Source organism: Megachile rotundata, chromosome 15 (genome assembly GCF_050947335.1).
Source record: "Megachile rotundata isolate GNS110a chromosome 15, iyMegRotu1, whole genome shotgun sequence".
In the NCBI taxonomy this organism is placed as follows: domain Eukaryota; kingdom Metazoa; phylum Arthropoda; class Insecta; order Hymenoptera; family Megachilidae; genus Megachile; species Megachile rotundata.
The window spans coordinates 7,054,360-7,081,836 of record NC_134997.1 but is presented as its reverse complement, the minus strand read 5'-3'; the positions used below and the strand labels follow the sequence as shown (position 1 = coordinate 7,081,836).

Genomic DNA, 27,477 nt, shown 5'->3' with positions numbered 1-27,477 from the left:
TCTTGAATTTAGAAAAATATTTCCCCAAACTGTGAAAGATCCTTTTTTAACCAGTCAAAGTGTCTATTTCATGGATGTACTACAATTTTTAGTTGGATGGCAAGGACCCTCTTGAACGAGGACCTTTTCTGTGAGCGGAAAATGTGCCTGACAGAAGTATCATTCACTGCATCCACAATAGACGATGTTTGCGCAACGAAATGGCGGAAGTGTGAAAACGACAGTCGTGTATCAGTGGAGAACTGAGAAAATGAACAGAAACGATGAAGAACGGCTACTTTGCCGTATTATTCACTGACACGTGATTTCAACTTCTTAGGAAATATAAATAACAAATGTTCCTTGCAACTATGTATAATAACTCGATACCTCAAATATTAGGTAAATTTCTTAATAAAAAATTTAATAGTTAAAATTGTAGAATATGTAATTTTATTTAATTAGAAATCTTGAAATGTTTTACTGATGTGTCTATTGTAATTATTTTAATAACTATGTGTTGAATTTGAATTTTGTAGGTTTCCAAAGACCTAGATTCACAAATAAGACTCCACATCTCTAGATGTTCAAATACACGGGTTAGATTCACAAATCCATGAATTCTAAGATCCATAGGTACCTATATTCGTGGATTCCTAGGTCCATAGGTACCCAGACCCATAGATTTCTAGCTCAATAGATACCTAGGTCTAGGTTATCACATTTTTAGCTTCACAAATTTCTAGGTCTACAAATCCCTAAATTAACAAATTTCTATGTTTGTACATTTCTATGCTTACAAATCCCTAAATTCTCAAATTGCCATGTTCACAAATCCCTATATCGTAAATACCCAGACTGTCACATCTCTAACTCCACAAATTTCCAGGTCTCCAAATCTATAAATCGACAAGTTCCTATATTGTTAAATTTCTACATTTCCAAATCCCCAAATGCACAAATACCTAGATCTCCCCAGTCCACATGTTTGAATATTTCTAGGTCTTCACATCTCTATTTCTACAAATTTCTAAATTCACAAATCTCTACGTGATCAAACTATAGCTCCAAATTCCTTGATGCATAAATTCCTAGGTCTCCAAATTTCTAAATCCACAAATTCTTATGTCCCCAGGTAATTATTTTTATTAAATCCCTTGATCCATAAATTTCTAAAACCACAAATCCCTATGTCTCCAAATATTCTACATCTCCAAATCCCAAAATCCACAAATTCCCATTTACCCCAATTTCTACATCTTCAAACCCCTTGATTCACACATTCCTAAGCCACCAAACGACCAAATTTACAAATTCCTAGGTCCTCCTAACAAATCCCTAGGTCTTCCAATTCTTGCACCCACAAATTCTTACGTTTAAGCCCACATTTCAAAAATGAACCTCTCTACCTTTATTTTAAATACAAAATTCGTAATTCATACTCTCTTCAATGTTGAGCTTCTCAATTACTTTCCCTCAGCTTATTACACCTACGCCAAAGCAAACATGTTTTGTACACACACCGTAGCGTTACACCGTAAAAATATTTAACAAACTCAATATATTCTGAAACAGTGGTCCACTTTATTCAAAAACAAAAATGTCATTTTGATATGATTAAAAAAAAAATTTCGGTCAATCGATTAACCAAGCACATCAATGCTAGCAACGGTGGCACACTTGTTACAATATTTACAGAGTCGTCTCGATCCACCCCTGAAACCGACCCCCTGCCTGCCGTTGACAAATGTCTCCAGCTACCGAATTTCAGCATCCCCTTTTGCACCCCTCGCCTTTTATTCTACGACGACAATCTACGTAATACATACAACGTATATATTGCATACGTGTATGGAAAAACACTAGAAAAATAATATTATCAAGTCTCTAATAATATTGTCGTTCAATTCTGCTTGCAAAAAATTTCTGGGTGAAATAAATTATTTATTTTGCAAAATTAGAATTGTAAATAATATACGACACCGTAGGTACATAGGTACAGGTTATATTATTGTAAACATTTTGTTTAATGTACTTTTTTATAATATTAATTTTTATTGTGGGTTTATGTGTATTTTTTGTTATATAGGTATATTTTGTCAGACATTTAGTTATTATTTTTGGGTATTATTTTTAGTACAGTTTTATATGTTATTTTATTATTATTGTTGTTGTTATTAATTTTATTATTATTAGTAATATTACTATTATTATTGTTGTTATTTTATTATTATTACTACTATTATTGTTGTTGTTATTAATTTTATTATTATGAGTAATCTTACTATTATCATTGTTGTTATTAATTTTGTTATTATTAATACTATTACTATTATTATTGTTGTTATTTTATTATTATTACTACTATTACTACTATTATTGTTGTTGTTATTAATTTTGTTATTACTAGCACTATTACTATTATTATTCTTGTTGTTATTAATTTTATTATTATGAGTAATCTTACTATTATCGTTGTTGTTATTAATTTTATTATTATTAGTACTATTACTATTATTATTGTTGTTGTTATTAATTTTACTATTATTATTATTGTTACTATTAATGTCATAGTCTTACATCTTATTTTCATTTATTTTACAAAAAAAAAATAATTTTATTTTCTTCGTGCCACACAAATATTTCATTTTGCAATAGGATAAAAGACCGGTTAAGAATGGTCGATCGAACGCAGCAATTCCCCTAAAAATTGCATTTCGTGACACGTTCGCAACCCGATAGCGCAATAAAACGTTGAAATGCAATGAACGAGACAGACACGCGAAATAAAGTCTAAAACAAGGTCAAATGGCCGAGGCGTTCATCGAATTGGTAATGTATTATAATCCCCCCCGTGCTCTAACATCCAGCAACTCAGGATATTGCTACTCTGAGTTCGTTGACGCGTAATGCATTCACGCCGGGATTTCGGTAGCCCGAGGGATGAGGTGAATCCTAGTACTTCATACACACAATCGAGTTTTACCGGCGGCTCACAGTGGGACGGAATCCCAAGGAATACGGGTAAAAATACATTGTGCTTTCTGTTCTGAACATAGAGCTTTATTTTGTTTGTTCAAATTTTATGCATAATTCACGATCTACTTTTACTACATTTGCACTGCAATGTGAAAGAAAATATTTGTGTTGTATGAACAGGTGGAATTTCAGTAGAACTTCGTGGTTATTAGTTCTTTTAGGTTTTAGGTTATATTGAGATTCATGGGTTTTAGGTTTATGGATACGTAAATGATCTAGTATCTAGATTTGTGGATTTCTGGATCGATCACTGGGTTAGGTTAGGTACTAGGTTCGTAGGGATCTGGATTCGTAGATAGCTAGGTGTACGAATACGTAGATCAATAGATCAAAGTTGTACATTCATAGGTCTATAGGTTCCTTGATTCATAGGTAGATTCGCAGGTACCTAGATTAACAGATTACTTATTCTACATATTGCTAGATTCATAGGTACCTAGATCTATAGCTACCTAAATCCATAAGTATCAATTCTATCAATTCTTACGTCCACATGTACTCCGATCAGTAAATCAAATCCCTAAGTTCCAAAGTCCATAGGTACCTAGGTCCATAGGCAACCACATCCCTAGATTCCTATATCTATACGTATCGAGATCAGTGAATCACTAAATCCATGAACTCCAAGATCCATAGGTACCTATATTCACAGATTCCTAAGTCCATAGGTACCTATATCCACAGATTCCTAAATCCATAGGTAACCACATCCTTAGATTCCTATATCCATGTGTATCGAGATCAGTAAGTCACTAAATTCATGAACTCCAAGACACATAGCTACGTATATCCAAAGATGCCTAGGTCCATAGGTACCCAGACCCATAGATTTCTAGCTCTAGATACCTAGGTCTATAGATTCCTAAGTTCACAGTTACCTAGATCCATATAAAGCTAGCTTTATAAGTACCCTGATCGACAGATTCCTAAATACACACTTATCAAGATCAGTAGATCACTAAATTCATAAAGTCTTACCTCTATAGGTATCTACATTTATAGGCTCCTAAGTTCATAGCTACCTAGGTCCATCGAAAGCTAGGTCCATAATTAGCCTGATCGACAGATTCCTAGCTCCATAGGCAACCAGATCAATAGATCACTGAATTCATAAATTTCAAGATCCATAGGTACTTAGATCCATAAATTCATACGTAGATCATATGTAGATTTACATTCATATGTAGTTCATACGTAGCCTCAGCAGTAGATCAAATTCACTAAATTGATGAATTCGTAAGTCACACCAGATCTATAAATTTCAAGATCTACTTTCTTGAAGTCTCACAGACATCTAGTTCCAGATATCCATGTATCCTGAGGACATTCGCACAATCTCAAATCTTAATTTGATTATCTCATATCTCCATCTTCAGATCTTTGTATTTCCAAATTCCTATGTGCTTAGATTCCTACAGCTCCAACTCCACAATTCAACTCCTAAATTTCTGCATCTCAAAACCTTACTCTTTCACGAAACCTCCCTACTTTTCTAGATTCCTCTTCACACCTCTGAAGAGTCCCTGATATCCATGTGTCTATTTCTACACCATGTACATTTTCTACACTCCATCATATGAATGCACGCATGCGAGTGCACATTTTTCTACGACATTTAAAGCTACCTCTGTCAACAAGCAGCATTATAGAAGGATAATAAACGACAGTGAAATTCGCCACTTAGCAGAATGGGAACGGGAGCAGCCGTGCTGCCTGCTTCTACTTACGACCCTATCCAGCCTGATCAAATACTGATCCAATCCCACAGTTCCTATTTCTGTCGTCATTACTGTCGTTAACTATTGTAGAAGAACGCCTCTGTTCTTGCCTGTTGATTATTTCAGAACGGAGATTTATATTTTAACGCTGTGAAGACTGATATGCACTTTGATGGATCAGAATTTAGGTCGAGGCAATCTTCACATATTTCACCTAGGGGTATAATACAGATCCTACGTTTTTAATACAATTTTACTAACATTTTCAGATGCAATGGAAAGTTAATGAAAAGTAACGTTAATAAAAGATATTATATTAACGTGCTTTACTAAAAAGTTATAACAAATATAAGATAAAAAGTGATATACCAATACAATTTAGGTGTAGAATAAAACTTTTACTCGGATTTTAGAGTTAAGTGCCTTTGGAATATAACAAATTTTTACAATAGAATTTTCCTCGTATTTTCATCATATTTTCAATTTTAACAAAATATTCTCAGTAGAGTTAAAAGCTTTGATTCTTCATTTGCCCTGATATGAAAGGTCTCACTATAGCTAAGCTAACTCAAACAACGTTTTTGCTATTTTTTAGCGATAGACATTATTTTTAGACTAGCTATTTTTCAGGTAAAAAATACAGTGCTTATAATGTTTGTGGAATAAAAGCAGAAAACTCCAAAAAAATTACCGGGTCTCTTGAAATTGAAGTTATAAGTAATTGAAGTTCGATAATTTGTAGTGAAGGTTCTTCCAATTGCAAAATCGTTCGGTTCAAACAGTGAGACGAGAATAAATTATTTAACGAAGGTCCAAATTTTTTTTTGTTAAAATGGATACATTAAAAAATATAAGTTGGAATTGTTGAAAGACTTTTTGATCTTCTGTGACATTAGTTTTGAAACCTGAAGTAATATTTCACTTTTCACAATACATATTATAATCAAATTTGTTATATGAAATTTGATAATTGAAATTTGTTAACTTAAACTTGTTGCGTCCCAAAATTTATGAAGTCTTCGGAATTTGCATAAAGAAAAATACATGCCCCCGTAAAAATTTTATTTCTGTACCTAAGTTGTGAATCACATATGAATTACATATGAATCACATAAAAAAAATTAGTCTATGTTAACGTAAATCTACACAAGACAAAGTTCTTAAGTCTACCAAAACGCTACAGTAGAATAGACACGAATAAATCATCCAATTGACGTAATTGCAGACATTTCGGGATCAGATGAGTCTATAATAAACGCCGGGTTAAACGATTCGGTTAGGAATTAGGCAACAGATGTACTCGAAACATCAGCTGGCCTAGATAGGCCTGGTGTTAGTGATTCACACTTCAACCACTTTTCAACTATCTTCGAATCTTCCTCAAACTTTTAATACTCTGAAGAATGATATTGATAGCAACTACAGGATTCGACAATAATTTTGTGTTTTGTAAAAAGGAAAATTTAAAAATGTGTTTTTAGGTGAAAATTTAACAAGGTTCGACTTCAGGAGAAAAGTTTATTAAGAATTTGTTTAAAATTTCTTAAGAATTTTGTTGCAAATTTCATTTGGGGCAGCTTTCTTTATTTCCACCTTCGTAAAGAACAAGTCTTGACATAACTTGACTTATAAATATTTTACAAATAAACAAATATTTATCTTCAAAAATTTTATTATGTAAGAGCTTCATTTTTTTCCATCCTCGAGAGAAGCAAGTTTTGACATATCTTCCTAACAAATATTCTGTTAAATAAAAGAATTATTTTTAAAAACTCAATTTTAGCAGAGCCTGATTTCCACCCCTGTAAGAAATAAGTTATAATATATTTTGTCCATAAATATTATTTTGGTAATAAAAAAAATTGTTATCCTTAAAAATTTAATTTTGACAGAGCCTCATATTTTTCCACCCTTGTAAGAAACAAGTTTCGACATATCTTCCTAATAAATATTCTGATAAATAAAAAAATTGTTTTTTTTAAAGTTCAATATTGACAGAGCTTCATATATTTCTACCCTTGTAAGACACAAGTTTCGACACATCTTCCTAATAAGTAAAATTAAAATTTAATTTTGGTACTAACACAAAAACCTTCACCTCGAAATGTTTTAATCCCCAAAATACCAAAACCAGTACCATGCATAATAAGTTGGACCATCATATATCTCATAAAACAAAACAGTACCCTAAAAATTTAATCAATGGTCAAAACACCCCGTACATCACGATATTTAAACGAAGAGTGGCAGAAGGGCAATTATACTTGTTTCAGAATCAGTTAAAAAATACTTTAGAAACAAAATAAAAATAACACTAAAAAGAGAACGACAAAAAAAAAAGAAAACGAAGGGATGAGTCGAGACGAGTGTAGGAGGGTCGAAGGAGGGTTAGAGACAGCCGTACATCGAATGAGGGTGAATTTGGACGACGAAAGAGAAGGAAAGGGAGAGAGAGTCCATTAGCAGATTACGTACCCAACCCGCCACGCTCATTCACCCCCCGCGATATTTTTTCTTCCACCCCCTTTCTTCTTCGACCGCTAACGATCTCTCTCTCGCTCTTTCAACTATCTCGCTTTTAGATCATTCGCCTAAACTTCGAAGCTTTTCTTTGCGGCAGGTGCACAACGTCGCCGTTTGGACTTTGTCCAAAAAGAGTAGCTACACGATTTCGTTCGAACGAGGAGTAATTTCCATTGAAGGGAAAATTTAATTCCGTGTCAAAGACCGTTAGTACCACCCTTCTTTTGCGATCGCGAAATTGTGCTGAACATCCCTCGGACGCTATTCAACCCTTTGAAATCGCAATCCTGTATGAATTTTTACGTGGGTGAAGATTTATTAGAATTAATTTCAGTTTATGAAATATTTGAAGGGTCGTTTAATGAAGAATTATTAAACACAAAAAAATTGGATTTATTTAAAATATTTGAAATATTGAAAAATTGTATCAAATTTTCAAAAATTAAATATTACAAAATGTTTTGAATTGAAGGTCACCTCAAGGTCAACGTACAAAATCAAAATAAATAAAAGATCATTGCAAAAAGCAAAAATTAAAAGAAAAGTTATAAATCAAAATGTGAAATTAAATTTGTTCTAAGAAAAATTGTATTAAATTTTAAAAAAATAGTAAATGACCTAATGTTTAAATTAAAGATCATCTCAAGGTCACAGCACAAAGTCCAAATGAATAAAAGATCATTGCAAAAAGCAAAAATTAAAAGAAAAAATTATAAATAAAAATTTGTGATAAAATTTGATTAAAAAAAAATTGTATTAAGTTTAAAAAACATAGAAACTGACCCAATGCTTAAAATGAAGGTCATCTCAAGGTCACAGCATAAAATCCGAATAAATGAAAAATCTAAAAAAATTTTGTAGGATAAAAATTTGAGTATAATTTCGACAAGGTTAATACTTATTTATTAATGAAAATTTTCAATAAATCAATAATCAGAAGACTACGCAAAGGATCTCCAGCAGAGCATTGAGAATGCTGAGGAAAAAAATAGTGAACGAAAGAGCTTTTGCAAGAGGAAAAAGCGAGGATGCTCTTTAGAACGGCGAAACGAAATTACCAGATCAAACAGCAGCGACGTTATATTAATAAAATAGATTTTCGTGCTCTTCAAAGGAGGAAGAACGCTTTCGTCTCCGACGTAACTTTGTTTCGAGCAACTCCCGCCTTAATCGCGTACCACTAAAGCGCAGCTTTTTCATTTTCGCGATAAAGCTGATTCTGATGGAATATTTCTTTGTAATTCGATTAGAAATAGTATTGTTACAAGTGCATTTGTTTTTTACGTTCTTTTAGGTTTTTTACGTTCTTTAAATGTGGGGATACTTTTAAGTGGATCGTTGAGGGATGATTTGTTGATTACGAAAATTTGTGATAAATAAATATTTAAATAAATATAAATAAATATTTGCTGGAAATTTATTGCATTTACCTATTAATATTATTATTATGTTTAATCCTTAACCTTATTATTAAAATCGAAATATTTAATATTTAATTTTATTATTAATGACCCCTGTAATTTACTTGTCGAGTGCGTCAGACAAAATGAACTAATCACAGATATAATATTGAAATAGACAACGAAAGTTGAAATGTTATGTCAATCTGGTATTATCCAATTGTTGATCATGCAAATTATAATTATACTTGAACTTCAAATTGAAACGTATTGAAAATTCGAATGAAATTCAACGTAGCTCAACGAGTGCGTCACGAGTTAGACTCTTCAATATAGTATGAGGTAATAAGTAAATTTGAAATTAGTCAGTTTGAACAATTGCAAAATTAAAATTTATCAATTTGAACACTTGCAAAATTGAAATTTTTCAATTTGAACACTTGAAAAATTGACATTTGTTAATTTGAACACTTGCAAAATTGAAATTAGCCAATTTGTACACTTGTAAATTTGATTTTAGTCAATTTGAACCCTTGCAAAATTGAAACTAGTAATTTGAACACTTTTAAATTTGACATTTGTTAATTTGAACACTTGTAAAATTGAAATTAGTCAATTTGAACACTTGTAAAATTGAAATTAGTCAATTTGAACACTTGCAAAATTGAAATTAGTCATTTGAACACTTGGAAAATTGAAATTAGTCAATTTGAACACTTGCAAAATTAAAATTATTTAATTTGAACACTTGCAAAATTGAAATTAGCCAATTTGTACACTTGTAAATTTGATTTTAGTCAATTTGAACCCTTGCAAAATTGAAACTAGTAATTTGAACACTTGCAAAATTGAAATTTGTCAATTTGAACACTTGTAAATTTGGAATTAGACAGTTTGAACACTTGCAAAATTGAAATTAGTTCATTTGAACACTTGTACATTTGACATTTGTTAATTTTTACACTTGCAAAATTGAAATTAGACAATTTGAACACTTGGAAAATTGAAATTAGCCAATTCGAACACTTCCAAGATTGAAATTACTCAATTTTTACACTTGCAAAATTGAAATTTGTCAATTTGAACACTTGCAAAGTTGAAATTTGTCCATTTGAACACGTGCAAAATTAGAATTAGTCAATTTGGACACTTATAAAATTAAAATTAATGAATTTAAAGACTTGTAAGTTTGAAATTAGTCAATTTGAATACTTGCAAAGTTGAAATTTGTCCATTTGAAAACTTGCAAATTTGAAACTTGTAAAATCGAAATTTGACAATTTAATCACTTGCAAATTTAAAATTTGTAAATACGAAAATTTCTAAACACGAATCTCCACAAATCCAAAATTTCCGAATTCCTAATTTCCGAAATAAAAGTAAAAAATTCCCAATTTCCCAAATTCAACTCCCCAATTTTGCAAACTAAACCCTTCAAAACTTCCAAATCCTCTCAAATGCATACATTCTAAACTTCAAAACACAAGTTCTACAGCCCTACACCACAAAAAACTTCCCCCATCCAATCTCTCACAAAGTTAGAACTGAAAAATGTTCCTCGAACACCCAGTACGTTGAAACTACCAGATAAACAAACTGCAAATGAATGAAATCTCAAAACAACGCTACGACAAAGCAAATAATAATGTGTACAATAAACGTTGTTTATATTTAATTTATGACGTTCAAGCACACATTTGTAGACGCAAATGTCGATAAGCCGATTGAGAGCTCGGTTAATTCTACTTTAAAGTGAAACAAAAACTGAAAGCGTCCCGTGTTCCTTTCACAGTCGTGTTCCAATTAACGAAAGTAAACTGTGATTTACACTGAAACAGCGGGGTGAAATGGGCTACTAGTATAACGGCGTAACGATTTTACAAATTTGACACACTTTCGTTATCTACGTATCGGTGTTCCTTGTTTCGGAAACCGAAACATTTTGTTCATAGAAATGTATCACACTTTTATTTTTACTTTGAACGTAAAATCAAATTTTTTTAAAATAGGAGGGGTAGTTATATAAATACATGAAATTTAAATTATTTATAATTAATATTTGTTTAAATACCATTTGTGCAAATATTCAGATAAATACGCAAAAATTTTTGTCAATAAAAACGATACTATAATAAAAATTTCATGCAGATAAAATAGACCGAGTATCAAACAATAAAAAGGAAGAAATATGTCGAACTTTGCCCCAGTTGGAAAATAAACGCTAAGATAATGAAAGTTGTACCTTTCTATTATCCCAGGAAAATTAAAGGAGTTTCGCGAGCAAAGAGATTGAACGAAACGTTTACATTTCTTAATTCACGGGGTATCTTATCAATTTCGCGAACGAGGGGAGACCAAGCGAAGAAAATGGCCGCACGCGTCTCATAAGTAAATCACCAATTGCTCGGTTGATCCTACTTCGATTAACCCTGTATCAACATCTCAGAAAGCGAAAGGGAATGAACACGGAGAACGTTCGTTCAATCAACTCATCGGGATTAATAACAAGAGAGTGTTTGCTGACTGATTTTTCTAGGAGCGTTCTAGCAATTACCTGGCCGATTGCCACTTGAGCTCCCGATTATCATCGTCTTAGTTTCCGATTACTGACTGTTATAAACTCTTTGTTTTTGTTCTTTTTTTTAGTTGCAAGTAAATGTTCTTTTTTTTCAGTTGCAATTTTTGAGTATTGCAACAGATTCGTTTTTCTGGGTTCAGTGAGTGAATTTTCAAATTCCCAAATTTTTTCATTTTTATGTGTAAAGATTATATATTAAATATTGATTAACATTTAAAGCTAAAATATACAAATTTATTATTTATTGCAATGACAACTAGTCATTTTACAGTAGAAGTATTAACAAATATACAAATTTTGTTCTGTGCAGATTTTCGATTAGGTTATAGAAGAGTGAGGTTAGGTTAGACTAGAAATTAATGACGATGTGTAAAATAATTTTAAGTTAGGTTAGCGTTGAATACTGAAACATGGAACCATTCTTTTGAATTTATTAATAAGTATCGTTAAAGATAAACTATAAATTTAATTTATTACTTATTCCAATTAAAAAGTAGTCATTTTACAACAGAAATATTAACAAATTTACAAGTCTTGTTCTGTGTGGAAGTTTTTTTATCAGACACAAGTTAGAGAATAACGAAGAGTGAGGTTAGGTTAGGCCATGAATTAATGGCGATTTATAAAATAATTTTAAGTTCAATTGAATACTAAAATACAAAACTATTTTTTTTTAAATTTAACACCTAAAAATTTAAGAAGAAATAAAAGTAGAAAATACATATAATTGAATTAGAAAATAGAATATATATATAAAATAAGATACACATAAAAGTACAAATACTATTCTTTTGCCCAAAATCCCAAGATAAAAATAAATATCCCATATTTTGCATTATATCAGAAAATCGTACTATATTTCGAAATGCGAGATAACAGGCCAATAGCAGAAAGAATGTCGAAACAATTCAAACGAAAATGAAGGGTCGATTCGGTGTAAATAAGAAAGGATTAAGGAACATATTGGGGGGTCCCGAAGGAGGAAGTTGACCCAGGTGGAACGCTTCTTCCTTGCAAAGATCGGATCTCAGAGGATGGCACGAAAACAGCTTGCGTCTTGTCACTTCGTATGACTCGCGTATTAAGTTCGGTTTGAATGACAGAATCGTCATGTTTTTCCACAGGGGTGGTCCCTGTGCGTCAAAGTGTTAAAGTTTCAAAGAAGTTCTCGCCCTTGTTTGCGCACCAAATATATGGAACTACTTTTTTTGTAAAACGTATCTACATTTTTTCGGTGAGCAGCGATTTTTATAGAAATTAAACTTGCTCGAGGTCGCTTCAAGGTTATACTTGGACGTAATAAATACATGGAATAAATAGTACTAAGTAAATGGGGATGATTAAATAATATTAAAAGAATGAATTATATGCAATGAATAATTATTGCAATATTGTGATATCAAAATAAAATATTTTATGTCATACTGCATACTTTTAGAGGTATTAAATAAATTCGATTAATTAAGGAATAATTAAATGACATTACAAAAATGAATTATATGCAAACTATAATTGTTGCAATATTGTGGTATGAAAATAAAATATTCCACTCCATACTGCATACTTTTTTATTAATTATGTATTAACAGAACTTAACAAGGAATATATTAAATAGAAGTACTGAGTGATTAAAATTAAATGAAGCAAAATGGTTCTTTGAATTATATGAAAGGAAAATTAATTAAGCAGTAACTGAATGGTGAAATACGAAAATAAAATATTCTACCATGTTGCATACTTCTTTATTAATTACGTACCGATATAAGTAAGGAATACATTAAATAGCGGTACTAAATAATTAATATTGAATAATTGAGCGACTCTTTACAAGAATGAATTAGCTTCAAAGAAAAATTAATTAAACAATAATAATCGAACATTGAAGTAATAAAATATTTTACACCATATTGTACTTGATTATTACTTACCTACCGATACAATTAAATGAGAAATAAATTAAGTAATGGTACTAATTATGTTTATTCAAAGAATAATTAAATTACAAGAATTATCTTCAAAGAAAAATTATCGAACATTGAAGTCCAAAAATAAAATATTCTATGTCACTTCTTTTTCAATTACAAAATAAAATAAGAAATAGATTAAAGAACGATGAAACGATTCGATAGAAACAATGTTTACGAAAATTTCGCCCGAACGAGTCTAGTGACGTTTTATCAGTCGATGAATCTGCGAATTTCGAGTTTACTGACTGTAACGTTCAAGTTTGAATAATGAACGACGAAGGCGCGATCAGAATGATTGCTGGTCGGGCCGCCGGTAGTCGAATTATTATGATTAATTTCCTGCCGATGCGAGAATGGCCTAGTCACGATTTTACTCAGCGTTAAGATTGCTTTCCGCTCGTACCTTTAAAGTGCGCAGATGTCTAACGGCGATCGATCATTTCGTACCTCGTAATACGTATTTGAGAATCGTTAAGTGCATTCATCGTCCCCTCGGCAGAAAAGAAATAAAATATGCGCGGGCTCGTCTTTTATCGCCATTTCGTGCCAATAATTTTTCTTGTAAAAATGTTATTTAAGATTTTCTTCTGACAGTTTGATGTAGTGGAAGATTTGCAGGTTTGAGAAGTTGAAAATTTGGGTATTTTGAAATGTGAGGATTTGAGAATTTAGGAAGTTACTTTTGGTGTTTAGATGTTGAAATATTTAAGAATTTTTATACTCAAAAATACATGAGGGATTTGAGAATTTTGTTGAGTGACATAATTAATTGTTTAGTAGTTGTATAATAATCTAACCTGACCCAACCCAATTTTCTTCTACAAAACTTAGTAATTGTTTACTAAAATTGTCCAGTGACAATTAATCTTACTATGTCCCATAGAATTCACATTCACATTCTTCTGCCTCCTCGTTTCTAATTCAAGAGAAACAGTTACGATAGCCTTCACCTAATGCGCGCCATCACTTTAAATAGCACGATTTTCCGTGAAGGAAAATAACATGGACGCCTGTATAAAGTTATGATCGACGTAGAACATACGTAGGTGGATGTGGAATTTTTAAGGTCTCATAACACGGAAACGTCAGACAACATCATGCATTTCCGTTACTCACCCGGCAATATCCTGAACCCGCGTTTGCAATGCCGATTTCTCAAAGGGTTCCTCTGGGATAAAGCTGCACAGCAGTTGCATCAGGCTGCTGGCTACGATTCCATTTCCGATCGAATTACCGGATGCTTCCTGCACCTGGAGATGGTCCTCGAGTTTCGTCATACTCTACGGGCAAAAACAATTTCATTCCATTTTTTTTTCAATTTATTCCGCAAATTCACCGGGTTCCCAGAAGTGGTTTCATAAAAATTACATACGGGTATTCGGATAAAAATTGTACTTTTAGGAGTGTTCGATGGCAGGATGGCAAGATGGAGATGGCTTGAAGGTTATAAGTGGGGAGAAATTCAAAAATTTCTTATTAGAATATTTATTATTATTTTTAATGACGACTATAATGATAAAATACCAAATATTTAAATTTCTGAGTGATTATAATTTATTTTGGTTTAAAGTATACTTTATAAATAACATGTTGACTGCTGCACTAAACAGTTGAAAATAAAAATACTAACTATTATTTTTAATAAATGTACTAAACATTTTTTTAATATTTATTATACTTATCCTTCACAATTCCAATTTGATACAAATACTTTCAGTTATATTAGTAAATAAATTCTTGAACAGTATAGGTGACACATGTGGAGACTTAAGCCTCACATGTGGATGACGTAGCAGCTAAGGTGGTCAAGCTATTCTTTTCTCCATAAAATTTCAACAAAAACTTCTACTGCCACTCAGATAAATTTCTAGTAAATAAATTCTTCAACAATATAGGTGACACATGTGGAGACTTAAGCCTCATATGTGGATGACGTAGCAACTAAGGTGATCAAGCTATTCTTTTCTTCATGAAATTTCAACAAAAACTTCTACTGCCACTCAGATAAATTTCTAGTAAATAAATTCTTGAACAGTATAGGTGACACATGTGGAGGCTTAAGCCTCATATGTGGATGACGTAGCAGCTAAGGTGGTCAAGCTATTCTTTTCTTCATAAAATTTTAACAAAAACTTCTATTTTCACTCAGATAAATTTCTAGTAAATAAATTCTTCAACAATATAGGTGACACATATGGAGACTTAAGCCTCACATGTGGATGACGTAGCAGCTAAGATGATCAAGCTATTCTTTTCTTCATAAAATTTTAACAAAAACTTCTACTGCCACTCAGATAAATTTGCAATTAAATATTCTTTCGTCCAACAGAACAAAATTTTCACAAAAATACAATAATATAAAAAATCACAGAAGATCTAACACGAATCCTGTACCTAACGAAATAGTGATCTAAAATATCGCAACGAAGATTCTTAAACATCAAAGCTGCACCTGAACGAATATTCGTCAGTTTCTTTCGTAAAAAGGTCGATATCGGTTTTCTAAAAGGCTCGTGAAGCTGATTCTCCCGCAACTGTAATGTTCACTCGGGCGAACAGCTACCAGTCGGGTGGTCGCATGTTTTCAGAGCTTAAAGATCATCCGGATGCTGAAGAAGGCGAATTCCTGGCACGTTGAGTCATTGATACCAGTTTGCTTCGAGCGGACGATCAACGACACATACATATAGGTGACATTTAAAATGCTAAATTAGAGGTAACGAGTCGGAAGGTACAGATAAGAGTCCTGAGGAATATGGCCCCTAAACGGTTCAGCCTCGGCTTCAATCAGTCCTTCGGGGAACACTTAACGGCTTACCTTTCCACGTATAGATACTGGCTATTTTTTGGGAAAAAACTAGTGGAAATATTTATGGAAATTGTTTTGGGTAAATACAATAGTGTGGAGTAGAGAAATAATTGATGTTGAGGGTGTTATTATGGGTGAAATATTGGGTGTGTTTTCTAAATCTTCAAATTACCAAGTATACAAATTTCTGAATCTCTATAACTCGAATTCCGAAATTGTCAAATATTCAAATTACCTTTTCTTCAATTTGCAATGCATATATTTCTATTTTTTCAAATATGCAATTTTTCAATTCTGAAATTTCCTAATTCTACTATCCCCAATCTCTAATTCTTCAAATTTCCAAATCCTCAAATTACCAATCCCTAAATCTCCAAATCTCAAATTAACAAATCTTCAATGTCCAACTTTCCAAATTTCCATTCCTCCAAATCTCCAATTTTTAAATTCCCAAATACCCTAATTCTGCAACCCCCAAATTTCCAAATTTCCAAATCTTCAAATCCTCAAATCCTCAAATTACCAATCCCTAAATCTCCAAATTTCAAATTAACAAATCTTCAATGCACAACTTTCCAAATTTCCATTTCTCTTAATCTCCAATTTTTAAATTCCTAAATACCCTAATTCTGCTACCCCCAAATCTCCAAATCCCCAAATCCCCAAATCCCCAAATCCCCAAATTCCCAAATCCCCAATCCTCAAATCCCCAAATTACTAATTCCTAAATCCCCAAATCCTCAAATTTATAAATCCATTGAAAAATCCATGTTTTACGAACACTTCTCACTTAAAAAACTCTTTCCGCGCAGAAGGAAAATGTTGAAGGAAGTTTAATGGAAAAAATTCCCGTCTAAACGTTTAAATGTGAAGTAATGTTCTTTGCTTCGGATACTTCAGCACTCACCGAGCTTTTTAGTTGTAAGTGGAATGAAACATAAATGGTTTTACATTGAAAATCCGATTACGGATTAGGAGTTTTAAAAACGCGCTGGGAAAATGTTCATTGGAGAAAGAAAATGGAGCTTTAATGCGAATATTCGCTTTTCTATTTTTTAATTTTGTATAATTCTGGTATTTTTATAGTTTTGTTTTATGAAACTGCTCTTGTTGTTTGATAATCATTTAATCCTTGTTATATCATTTGTTGTATCACAAATTAATTAGTTTAAGCAAATTAAATTTGTAGTGTAAGAATGACAAGATTTATGATAATAAAAAAACAAAAACTCTTACGTTGTTAAAGTATAATAATATAGTTTCTAATATATCACTTGAATGAAAATAATAATAATAATAATAGATAAAATAATATAAAAACAAAAAAAAGTTCTCATCTCATTAAAACACAATAATACATTTTCTAATATATTGCTTGTTATACGACGAATTAATTAGTTTAAATAAATAAAACTTGCAGTACAACAGCACACTACAATAATAATATATTAATTTAACAATACATATACAAAATAATAATTAATAAAACACTACAATGTCCAAATACTACTAAATAAATCTACACTGTAAATCACAGTATTAAATCCTACATTCACATATTTAGATTTCTCCACGATTATACAGTAAAAACTAACACTTTACTCCTAAATATTATAAAATATTTACAGTTTGTTAATAATACGTGAAATATTTAACAAATTTTCAATACGTGAAATACAGAGTAAGAATTATTTTAAAGAACGTCCCTCAGATTAGGGCGCCATTTTCTCGTCCCTCAGATTAGGACGCCATTTTCCCGTCCCTCTTTACGACCGCTCCAACCTTGAATCATCGAATTTGTCTATGCCATTCAAGGAAGAAACAAAATCGCAAGGGGAACGATTTACGAAAAATTGTAAATTTCCCTGGCCAGATTGAAAAGCATTCGGACCCTACAGGACAATCGATCTCGTTGCGTAATGGCCCAAACCGTGATTCTTCCTGGGCTTTAATACGAGAACCTGCTAGTATATTCTTCTGAAAACTTTTTGATTACATCGGACAACTTCAACCATATAGTTTCCGACGGAATTTATGCGAATCATGCTCGATCGCTTGAGAATTCATTTGAATACGTTTCTTTATATTCGATGGGGAAGCTTCTGAACTGTGATAGTTAAATCTTCCTACTTTCAGAACAAAGTTATTTTAATGCATTGTTCAAAAATAATGTGTTGTAATAGAATATATATTTCATTATAAATATAATATAAAAAGTAACAAAGTATACATTATTCTGTAAAAATAATATGTTCTAAAGCATCAGTTTCTACCTCATCAATTAAGGTTATAAAATATGAAATTTTTTGGTTACGTATGATAGTTTGGTAACAAACTGTAATTATACTTTGACTCAACTACACCTTCGCAATTATAGGCTTGCATAGCTTTTTATCTTTAATGTGTTGTTAAAAAATAATACATTGTAACAAAGTATACATTATTTTGTGAAAATGATATGTTCTAAAGCATCAGTTTCTACCTCATCAATTAAGGTTATAAAATATGAAATTTTTAAGTTACGTATGATAGTTTGGCTACCAACTGTAATTATTCTTTAACTCAACTACACCTTCACAATTATAGGCTTGTACTGCTTTTTATCTTTAATGTGTTGTTAAAAAATAATACATTGTAACAAAGTAAACATTATTTTGTGAAAATGATATGTTCTAAAGTATCTGTGTCTACGTCATCAATTAAGGTTAGGTTAGGTTACATCAATCAAGGTTATAAAATATGTAACTCTTTTATTAAATATAATAGTAGCTACCCTCTTTATGCTTCTGTTCAATGCTTCAATCTTAAAGCTTGTCAAAAATTGAAACTTCAGATACTAATTAAAGTCCTCGAAAAGAACTCTGAAACAATATGGCCACCCACCCGCCCGAAATATAACAGTTTTAAAGTTTATATCCGAGAGGGAGGAAAAGCTCGTGGCCATAAAATACGAGGAGCAGCCGAATTCTGAAACGTGCGAAGAAGTGGTTGAAAAAGCGGCGATAGGAGAACGAGACAAAAGATTAGGCCGGGTCCTCGAAACGGAGCTTGATGGAAACGACAAAAGAAGTACCCACGCACATTCTACATGGAACACACGCTCCTTTCACCGTATAACCCGATTCCGTCGTATGTACGTGTACCGTGTACCTCCATATGTGTGTATATGTGCGTGGGTGACGTCACTAAAAGCTCTCTCGCCGCTAATGCATTTGCGGAGGGGGATTCCCAGGGGAGGAACAGGAGAAGGAAGGAAGGCGCCAGTGCTGTATCTATGAAGCGTGAAAAATCGATCTTGAAATCACGATGGTGAATTCGCGAACCGATTATAACGAAACGATTGATTCTGAACGGATTGGATTGGATGTGGACAGCTGTTTCGAAAATTATTGAATAAACGGAGAACGGGTAGAAAATCGGAGAATTTTTGCGGAAATTAGGAATAATGGACATTTTGTATAATGTGTTAGGATAAAATAGGACAATGTAATGTTTGTGTGTAATGTAAACAATTTTGCTAAGATTAGCTGTTGATGTGACAATACAAAATAAGTAGTATATGTATATTTCTAATAATGTTAACAAATGCAGCTTTGATATAGAGATATTTTTCAAGTGATATTAAAAAATGAAACTGGGAGAGATAAGCTAATTAAATGATAAAGAAGACATTTCTGAAAGGCGTCAAAAGTAAACTATTAACTGATAAAATACATGGAGACAGTAATTATATTTAAAAATTGTAAAATTTCCATTATTTATGTTCAAAGTGAAATTTTGTACATAACATAACTTTTGTAAATATTCAAACGATTAAATATTGCAATGTATTTAAATATTGTGAACAATTAAATATTGCAAACAATTTAATATTACAACGTATTTAAATATTGTAAACAATTGAATATTGTCAAAAAAAAATTGTAATTTATTTGAATATTGCAAACAATAAATATTGCACAACATTTAAATATCCTAATTAAATACTGCAAACAGTTAAATATCGCAATATATTTAAGAATTGAAAAAATTAAATATTATAATTTATGTAAGTATTATGACCAATTAAATATTGTAAATAAAATCGTTTAAATATTGCAAAATAATGATATTAATGTGGTTAATAATAACGATAGTAATGCGCTAAGAATTGAAACGTAAACGTTAATGAAATCAAGATATTTTCATAAATGCGTTAAGGAATTCTGTAGAAATTCAAAATTTATCCATACACATCAGTGAGAACACGTGAGTTTCTCAACCACTGTTCTCTACTTTCAACTTCGCTCTCCCCTTTTGCACTTCACTTATCCATTAGAGCTGTACCACTGTAGCATTTTCTCTATCGACTAAAAGAATCGATAACCATCAGAAGTTTCAGAATTGCGACACCTATACTCGTTCAACAACGAAAGAAGTACAGAAAGATAATGCTCGTGCTCATTAATAATTTCAATTATAAAAAAACTTACATTAATAATTAGAATCTTTCCAAAACTTAGTTTAAAATTTTAATTTAAAAACTTAGTTTCCGCACATAGGTTATAATGCATATTTTCGAGTACGAATATTTCTGTATTTATTCCGAAAATAAAGTAAAATTATAAATTATAAAGTGAAATAATTTTTAGAAATAATGTAACTTCATAATTTTGTAAAAATAATATCACTTTTTAATTTTTTAATTTTCTATAATAAATAATAAATAGTAAATTATAACAATAATAAATAATTACTTCCAATAATTTTATTCCGCCATTTTGGATTTTTTTCTTGTACACAGAACTCCCCTAAATTATTGTATCATAAATCCTGCCCTCTGTAAATTATCCCACACAACATATTCACAATTATAAAAAATGATCTGTTCATTAAATTTAATTTTGTCTTGCAATATAATCTATATTGCATAATTTATTTTATAAAATTACGACTTTACGAATCGTAAAATCATTTTGAAACGGTGTTCGCAAAATGTAACGCGATATTTTCAATTTTACCTAGAAATATACACAAGAGTTTGTACCTTAATATTTACAGTCGAAATTCTTTTATAGAGTAAGAGAGTTAAATATTCGAAGTCGGCCTCCGAAGCAGAAGACGAGAGGCGAAAGCCGACCCTAAAACTCTTAATCCTTATTTTGACAAGTCCGACAGGACAGGCATGATGGTCTTTGCCTTGGTTTATTTACCAACCTCGAAATGAGCGGGACAAAAAGAGCATAACGAAAAGGAATCCACTCGCGAATCGCTGCTGGCTGAATTCCACGTTTATTGAATGTTTGCGACAGATTAACGATTACGTTTGAGGACACTTTTCGCTTGATAATAAAATCAGATCTCATTGTTATAAATGACACCTCCATCCGATAATGTAAATGATAATTGAGATAAGATAAGTAACTTTTATATTAAATTGAATTCTTAAATATTGTGATTGATTTGAAAAATTAAAAAGAAATTAATATTTTTGATAACCTAAAACATAATTATGTGCAATTGAAACAAAATAAACAAAAGGTCAAGATGTTCTTACTAACCAAAATATTTATTCTTTTTGGGTTGAGATAAAAAATATTTGTATGACTTATTATTTAACATCAACTTCTGAGGTTTTTACTACTAGGTTGTGAATAAGGTTCTGTATGGCATTCTCTTCTTTTTTTATAATAATTAATTTTAGTAAAACATAATGGTTATAGCAAACTATATTTAGTTGCAAAAGATAATTGTTATCTACAGTACTATTTTAAAATTAACTATAATACATCTGTCATCTACAGTGCATAACAATTGAGTATTGTGTAATACAGAACAATTGTGTATTGTCCATTACACATAACAATGAAGTATTATGTTATATAAAATTATTATCTATTATAAATTACAATTTTCATGTGCATTTTTGCCAATGTCAATAACCGTAATACATATTATTGTATATAATACATATTAATTATATTAACATCATAAATTAAACAACATAAAAAAATATTAACATAAATTAATATTTGATAAATTAAAAAAACTGCATAATGTATTTTATATGATGTAGCATTTTTATAACACAATGCAATAGGCTAACTTTTAATTGACATTTTTGTTGTTAAAGCTGAGGGGAAAGAAATCTTTCAAACAAAGGAAAGAATCACCTCTCAACGAGGAAACGACGAGATGATACACGAATAGCCCACCTTTCAACATGAAATAAACAGCAGCGTAAAAAAGGGTAGGACATAACCAGATGGAAAAAGGCGCCGACATCTCTTAAAATGCTTCTACTATTAACTAGACAGAAGTTTAATAGTTGCACGCCCAATGCTTTCAGCGGTGAGAAAAATATACTTTACGAACGTAAACATGTGCACGCGTTAAAACCGTACCGTGAAAGAAACAATATTTGGTTGCTGTATAAGTTCTGTCCGCCATTTCGTTTAAAATTTAAACAGTTACACTAGTACCATTTTTAAAAAACTTTCTAGAGTATGTTCCCCGATATTTTTTCATGAAAAAACATTTTCAAATTGTTACTGGAATTATCTGGGACATTCTATAAAAACCTGTTGAAAATTATGGAAAGCAACAAAAAATTTATTATTTACAATATGTTACATTTTAAACACTGACATAAAAACTAACATAAATATTATTTTATAAATTTGAAATTTATCATATAAATCTCTTATAAAAAAAGAAAAATCTTTATTCAGTGATAGATGTGCAGAGTTTTATAAAAAAAGGTATAATGCACTTCACAAAAATGAAAAGCTATTATAAATAATAATAGAAAGCGCATCATTTGGGCAGAACTTATGCAAGAACCTAATAATTAATGAAAGAAGGAAACATACCTCTAAATGTTGAAGTAGAAGATCCAAAATGACCATGATTTTATTGCTGGATAAAATTTCTTCTATATTAGTGTCATTCTCGTTGACGCTAAGTTTATACACGCGACACACTGAAAGTATGCTCCTAAAACATAAAAAATATTTCCTTGAATTACAAAATTATTATGCATCAAATTATCAAACATTTTCTTCCCAATGACATATTTAATAACAGTGAATACTTAGCAAAATATTAATTCTTCTATATTATTATTTTAATAAGTATATATATACTGAAGTATAGAAACAAAAATATACAAATATAAAACTATATATACTTACTTATTTGGTAAAATATGGGAAACATTTTGTGCTTGCAATCCCAAATTCAGCAGATTTGTTAAAACATCGAATCCATTCAACACACGGAAGGCATTCTGATCAAATGGACACTGAAACATTAAAGAAAAAAATGTTTAAATATATAAATTGTTCCAATAAAAAATAAAGGGTTAGTATTATCTTTCTTAACACAAAATTACTTACCGATTTAGAGAAAGCTCTTGTTATTTCACCCAAACAACGTTCTAAGGCAGAAATAGCAACGCTTGACCACGCAGTTTTAGAATGATTGTTATACAACCGATCTAATTCTTTCAAATTTCGACGAAACTTTGCTTTGTTAGTTGACTCGACAGATTGATTTACGTCTGTCTTATGAGTATCTTCCCACTCTTTGCCGCGTAGAATCATACGTTGTTTCATTTTCCTACATCGGCGTTTCAAAGCCTTTTGTTTCTCTTTCGCGGCTTTGACTTCGTTCGAATTATTATTATCGATCACAGAGGTCGGTAAATCATGAATCTGCAATATATTGAAACGTTGTAATTCGTCTCGAGACGGTTCGCGACCGTCATGAGCATTCTTCACTGCTTCAAAATGTGTTTTCCCTTTTAAATGACTTAATAGATACACTTCATTGGAAATCTGTAATAAACATATACTTTATGAATATTGACAGTTAATTAAATTATTAGACATCATTGAATGTACAGCTTTCTGGAAGCTCCTTTTAAAAATATGAAGTTGGTAGTATACCTAACCTAACAATGAATTTGTTTTTTCTGCTTTTACATAGCAGGTTAGATATACTACCTAACCTAACCTCTCATGTTTTCAAGAGATTCTCCAAGAGCTGTACAATACCTAATTAAATTCTATCAATGCTTACAATTGTCCCGCACAAGGAACACTGCTTCTGAGCAGGGTACGATTTAAGCATAGGTGGAACTTCTTCCGACCTTAAAATCGAGGATTCAACTGCTCTTTGCCTAATATGTTCTATATTTTCAACGTGTCGTCTGGCCGACTCTTGTTGCTTTTGTGCTATCTTCTTTTGTAGTTCTTCTTGATTTGCTAACTGAGCTGCATGAAGGGCTGATAATCGTTCTTCTCGATCCCTTGCTTTTTCTCTAGCAATCTCCTACAAGTTAACAATCCTGATATTAATACTTTGATTTAATATGGTTATTAATTAGAAGTAGTCTTACTATATGGTCCTCGGCAAGGTTGTAGGCAAATTTCTGATTACCTGTCGTTCTTTTTCTCTTTCCAGTTGCATTTTACCAACTCGTTCTTCGCGTTCGCGACGAGCCTGCTTCATTTTTTGAATACGCAACTGCCTTTCCGCTTCTAAAGCTCGTCTACGTTCTTCAGCCGCAGCTTCTTTAGCAGCTTTCTCCTCTTGTCGACGCTGACGTTCTTCTTGAATTCCCTATAATACCAATAATTAAGATCCAGAAAGATAGAAAATGTTAAGAGCTGTAACTTCCTATAATTTCTTTTCCTAATAGAATAGAAATGGTTGTAACGTACTTGTAATCTCTCTTCTTGCTCTTGACATAACGCCATAAAATCGTGTCTTTTATTCTGTGCTTCAAGTTCATTAATAAATGCAATCTCTTTCAATTTCGAATCTTCGTCATGAGCCTTTCTTACTATTTCTAATAAATGCTGCGTTCTATTTTCTTCTGCCTTCTTCAACTTCATCTCCATTCTGATTCTCTTGTCTTCTATTAATTGGTTCTTCGCGCTTTTAACATCTTTTACCTTGTTCAATAATTCCCGTAACCTCTGCGACTTCTCCATTAAAAGCTTCTGACGTTTATGTTGTGCACAAGCTTGTTTCGCGTGGTACCTTCTTAACGTTTCCGGTAATGATCTTTTGCGCGATGGAGATGAAAGCTTTTGGTGCAATTCTAAAGCTCTGCCAGGATGACGAGCCACCAATGCACGTAACTGAGCAATTGTATCCACGCAATCTGCCCAGGACATTCCATCCAACACGTGGTCATATCTATAAAAAATTTATTTCAAGTATACAGAAAAATAAAATAAAAGAAATACAAATATGATACATACCTATCTTCTATGCTGACATCATCAGGTATTGCATTAGGGGATGATCCTCGATCGTCTTCCATTTCGAGAATCATCTCGCCATCTGTTTCGTCGGTTTCTGTATCAACATCGGTTTCAGTACATTCTAACTCCAAAATCTGTCTATGCAAAGATGCTTCTTCATCTGACAACTGTTGCGACCGCTGCGAATCAGCTTCTTCAGTCTTTCTTTCCTCTTCCAAAATAATTCTTTCCCTTTCTGCCTGAGCAGCCATAAATTGTTGTATACGTTTTTCGAGTAACTCTGCATCACTTTTAAAAATAGCTGCTATCATTGATGTAGAATTGATTTCCTTTAAATTATTAGTGTTCTTGAAAACTTCTTCTACCTTATCCTTAATGGTAATATTTACAACTGATTCTCCTTTCACCTTTTCTACCTCATTACTTATATTTTTCCCTTCTTTCCCAACAATGCACTTCTTTTTCTGTTTGTTATTCCCATCTGGGGTCAAACAATTTTTCTTGTTCTTTTCTGAGGGACTTTCAATTGACAAAGCTGGTAATGATGTAGCAGTACTTGGTTTATGGAATCTGGTGGACATATTTAAATTGTGAGTACTACCTCTTCTGTAACGACTACGAACCGTTTGCCAACCATCGGTTTCTTCCTTGGCTTTGACAACAGTGGGTTGCTTCGTTAATACTTCTACAGAACCATTTAGATCTTTATTCTGATCTTTCTTTAATAAACTTTGTTCTGAAATCTAATAAGAAAGGCAAATAAGTAAAAATATTACAGTTCCGATTCATGTTAATAGAGTGAAAGATGAGAATACCTTGTTATCAAGTGGTTGAAACCGTTGTCGAACTATGACAGATGTTCCAGGTCTTATTTTATTTGAAGTTGACACGTTTTTTTCACTCAATGTAGTTTTACTTCTAATAAATTTTGGAGTTTCTGGAAGATTTGATTGTTTTGGTTTTACAATCTTCATCTGTGACACTGTAGAATATGCTGGTTTATTTACATTGACTGAACCTTTATTCAAACTACTGGATGATGTGTCAGATAAAGGTTTTGTTACATTTTTATTGTTTGTGCTGTCATTAATACTTGGCTGCCTTTTGAATTTCTGATTAACTTTGTTAGAAGCTTTTGTAATATTTTGTGTATTCTTAAGCACTACAATAGCACTACTATTATCTTTTGCTATGTTGATAGGATCAGCTATTTTGTTCTCTGTCACTACATTTTCTATACCGACAGATTTAATATTCTTTCCCATGCTTTGTTTTCTTACTTTAGCATTAATTTCATTTTTTCCTAGCCCTAAATCATTCTTGGGACCTAAAGGCTTAACTTGGAAATTATTTTGAGAATTCAATTTATTATCTATGTTATTAGATTTACAATGTTCTTTTTCTCCTGATGTAGAAGTATTTAATTGAGCGTTTTTATCATTGTGAATAATTTGTTCATTCTTTTCCATGATTACATTAGAATCTGTTATTTTGGTGGTACTCTGAACTTCAGTTTTAACAAGTTTTGATGTACTTTTAATATCTATTTTATTTTTTACATCTCGAGGGGAAACTTCATTTGATTTCTGATCTATTGTAGTATTGGTGCCAGTTTTTGCAGGCACTGTATGTTTTACAAGACCTTTGTTAATTTTTACTGAAGTCAGCTTATCTTTATTCAACGACTGATTTATTCCCTTATCCATTGAACTTTTACATCTTTCATTTATGTTTGATAAATTATTTTTAGGAATATTGTTTTTGTTATCTTTCATCAATTTATGAACTGTCTCTCCTTTTATCTGATTAATTTTGTTATCTAAAGTGATAGGTTTATTTTCTGAAATAATTTGATCAACAGGACTTCGACAAAGCGATTCTGTGGGACTCATTCTTTGTAAAGGACTAGAAGATTTTGGAATCATTGTTGAATTCCAAATACGACAAGGAGATGTTTTTCTAACTTCCCAAGCTAATGGAGTACGTCTCAATGGTGGTGGTGAATTCTCATATGCCCATTTGACTTTAAACCATTCAATCAGATTATGAAAATCTCTTGTATAATTTTCTAAAACAAGTATTACTTCTTTGCATTCGGAAATATTTTCATCTTCTTCACAAGTCTGATAAATACCATCGACTGCTCTTTGTAAATTGCCAAATAAAAAAGCCCAATATCTTGCCTGTAATTCTAGAATTAGAAAACAAAT

General features: G+C 31.6%; 1 protein-coding gene across 4 annotated transcripts in view; it reads right to left on the bottom strand.

The window, feature by feature from the left end:
• Positions 1–27,477, bottom strand: part of ssp3 (short spindle 3) — a 45,953-nt gene that overhangs the window by 17,458 nt on the left and 1,018 nt on the right. The window contains exons 3-12 of one of the 4 annotated variants that reach the window (XM_012288695.2): positions 26,083–27,458; positions 25,675–26,010; positions 25,265–25,596; positions 24,719–25,199; positions 24,435–24,617; positions 24,075–24,326; positions 23,390–23,830; positions 23,186–23,295; positions 22,865–22,988; positions 14,321–14,484 (exon numbers count right to left, since the gene is read on the bottom strand). In XM_012288695.2, coding sequence (XP_012144085.1) covers positions 14,321–14,484; positions 22,865–22,988; positions 23,186–23,295; positions 23,390–23,830; positions 24,075–24,326; positions 24,435–24,617; positions 24,719–25,199; positions 25,265–25,596; positions 25,675–26,010; positions 26,083–27,458 — 3,799 coding nt within the window. Of the gene's footprint in view, positions 1–14,320; positions 14,485–17,693; positions 17,796–21,105; positions 22,208–22,864; positions 22,989–23,185; positions 23,296–23,389; positions 23,831–24,074; positions 24,327–24,434; positions 24,618–24,718; positions 25,200–25,264; positions 26,011–26,082; positions 27,459–27,477 lie in introns of those variants that run through there. The other 3 variants (XM_012288693.2, XM_076540652.1, XM_076540653.1) reach the window with 3 other exon arrangements.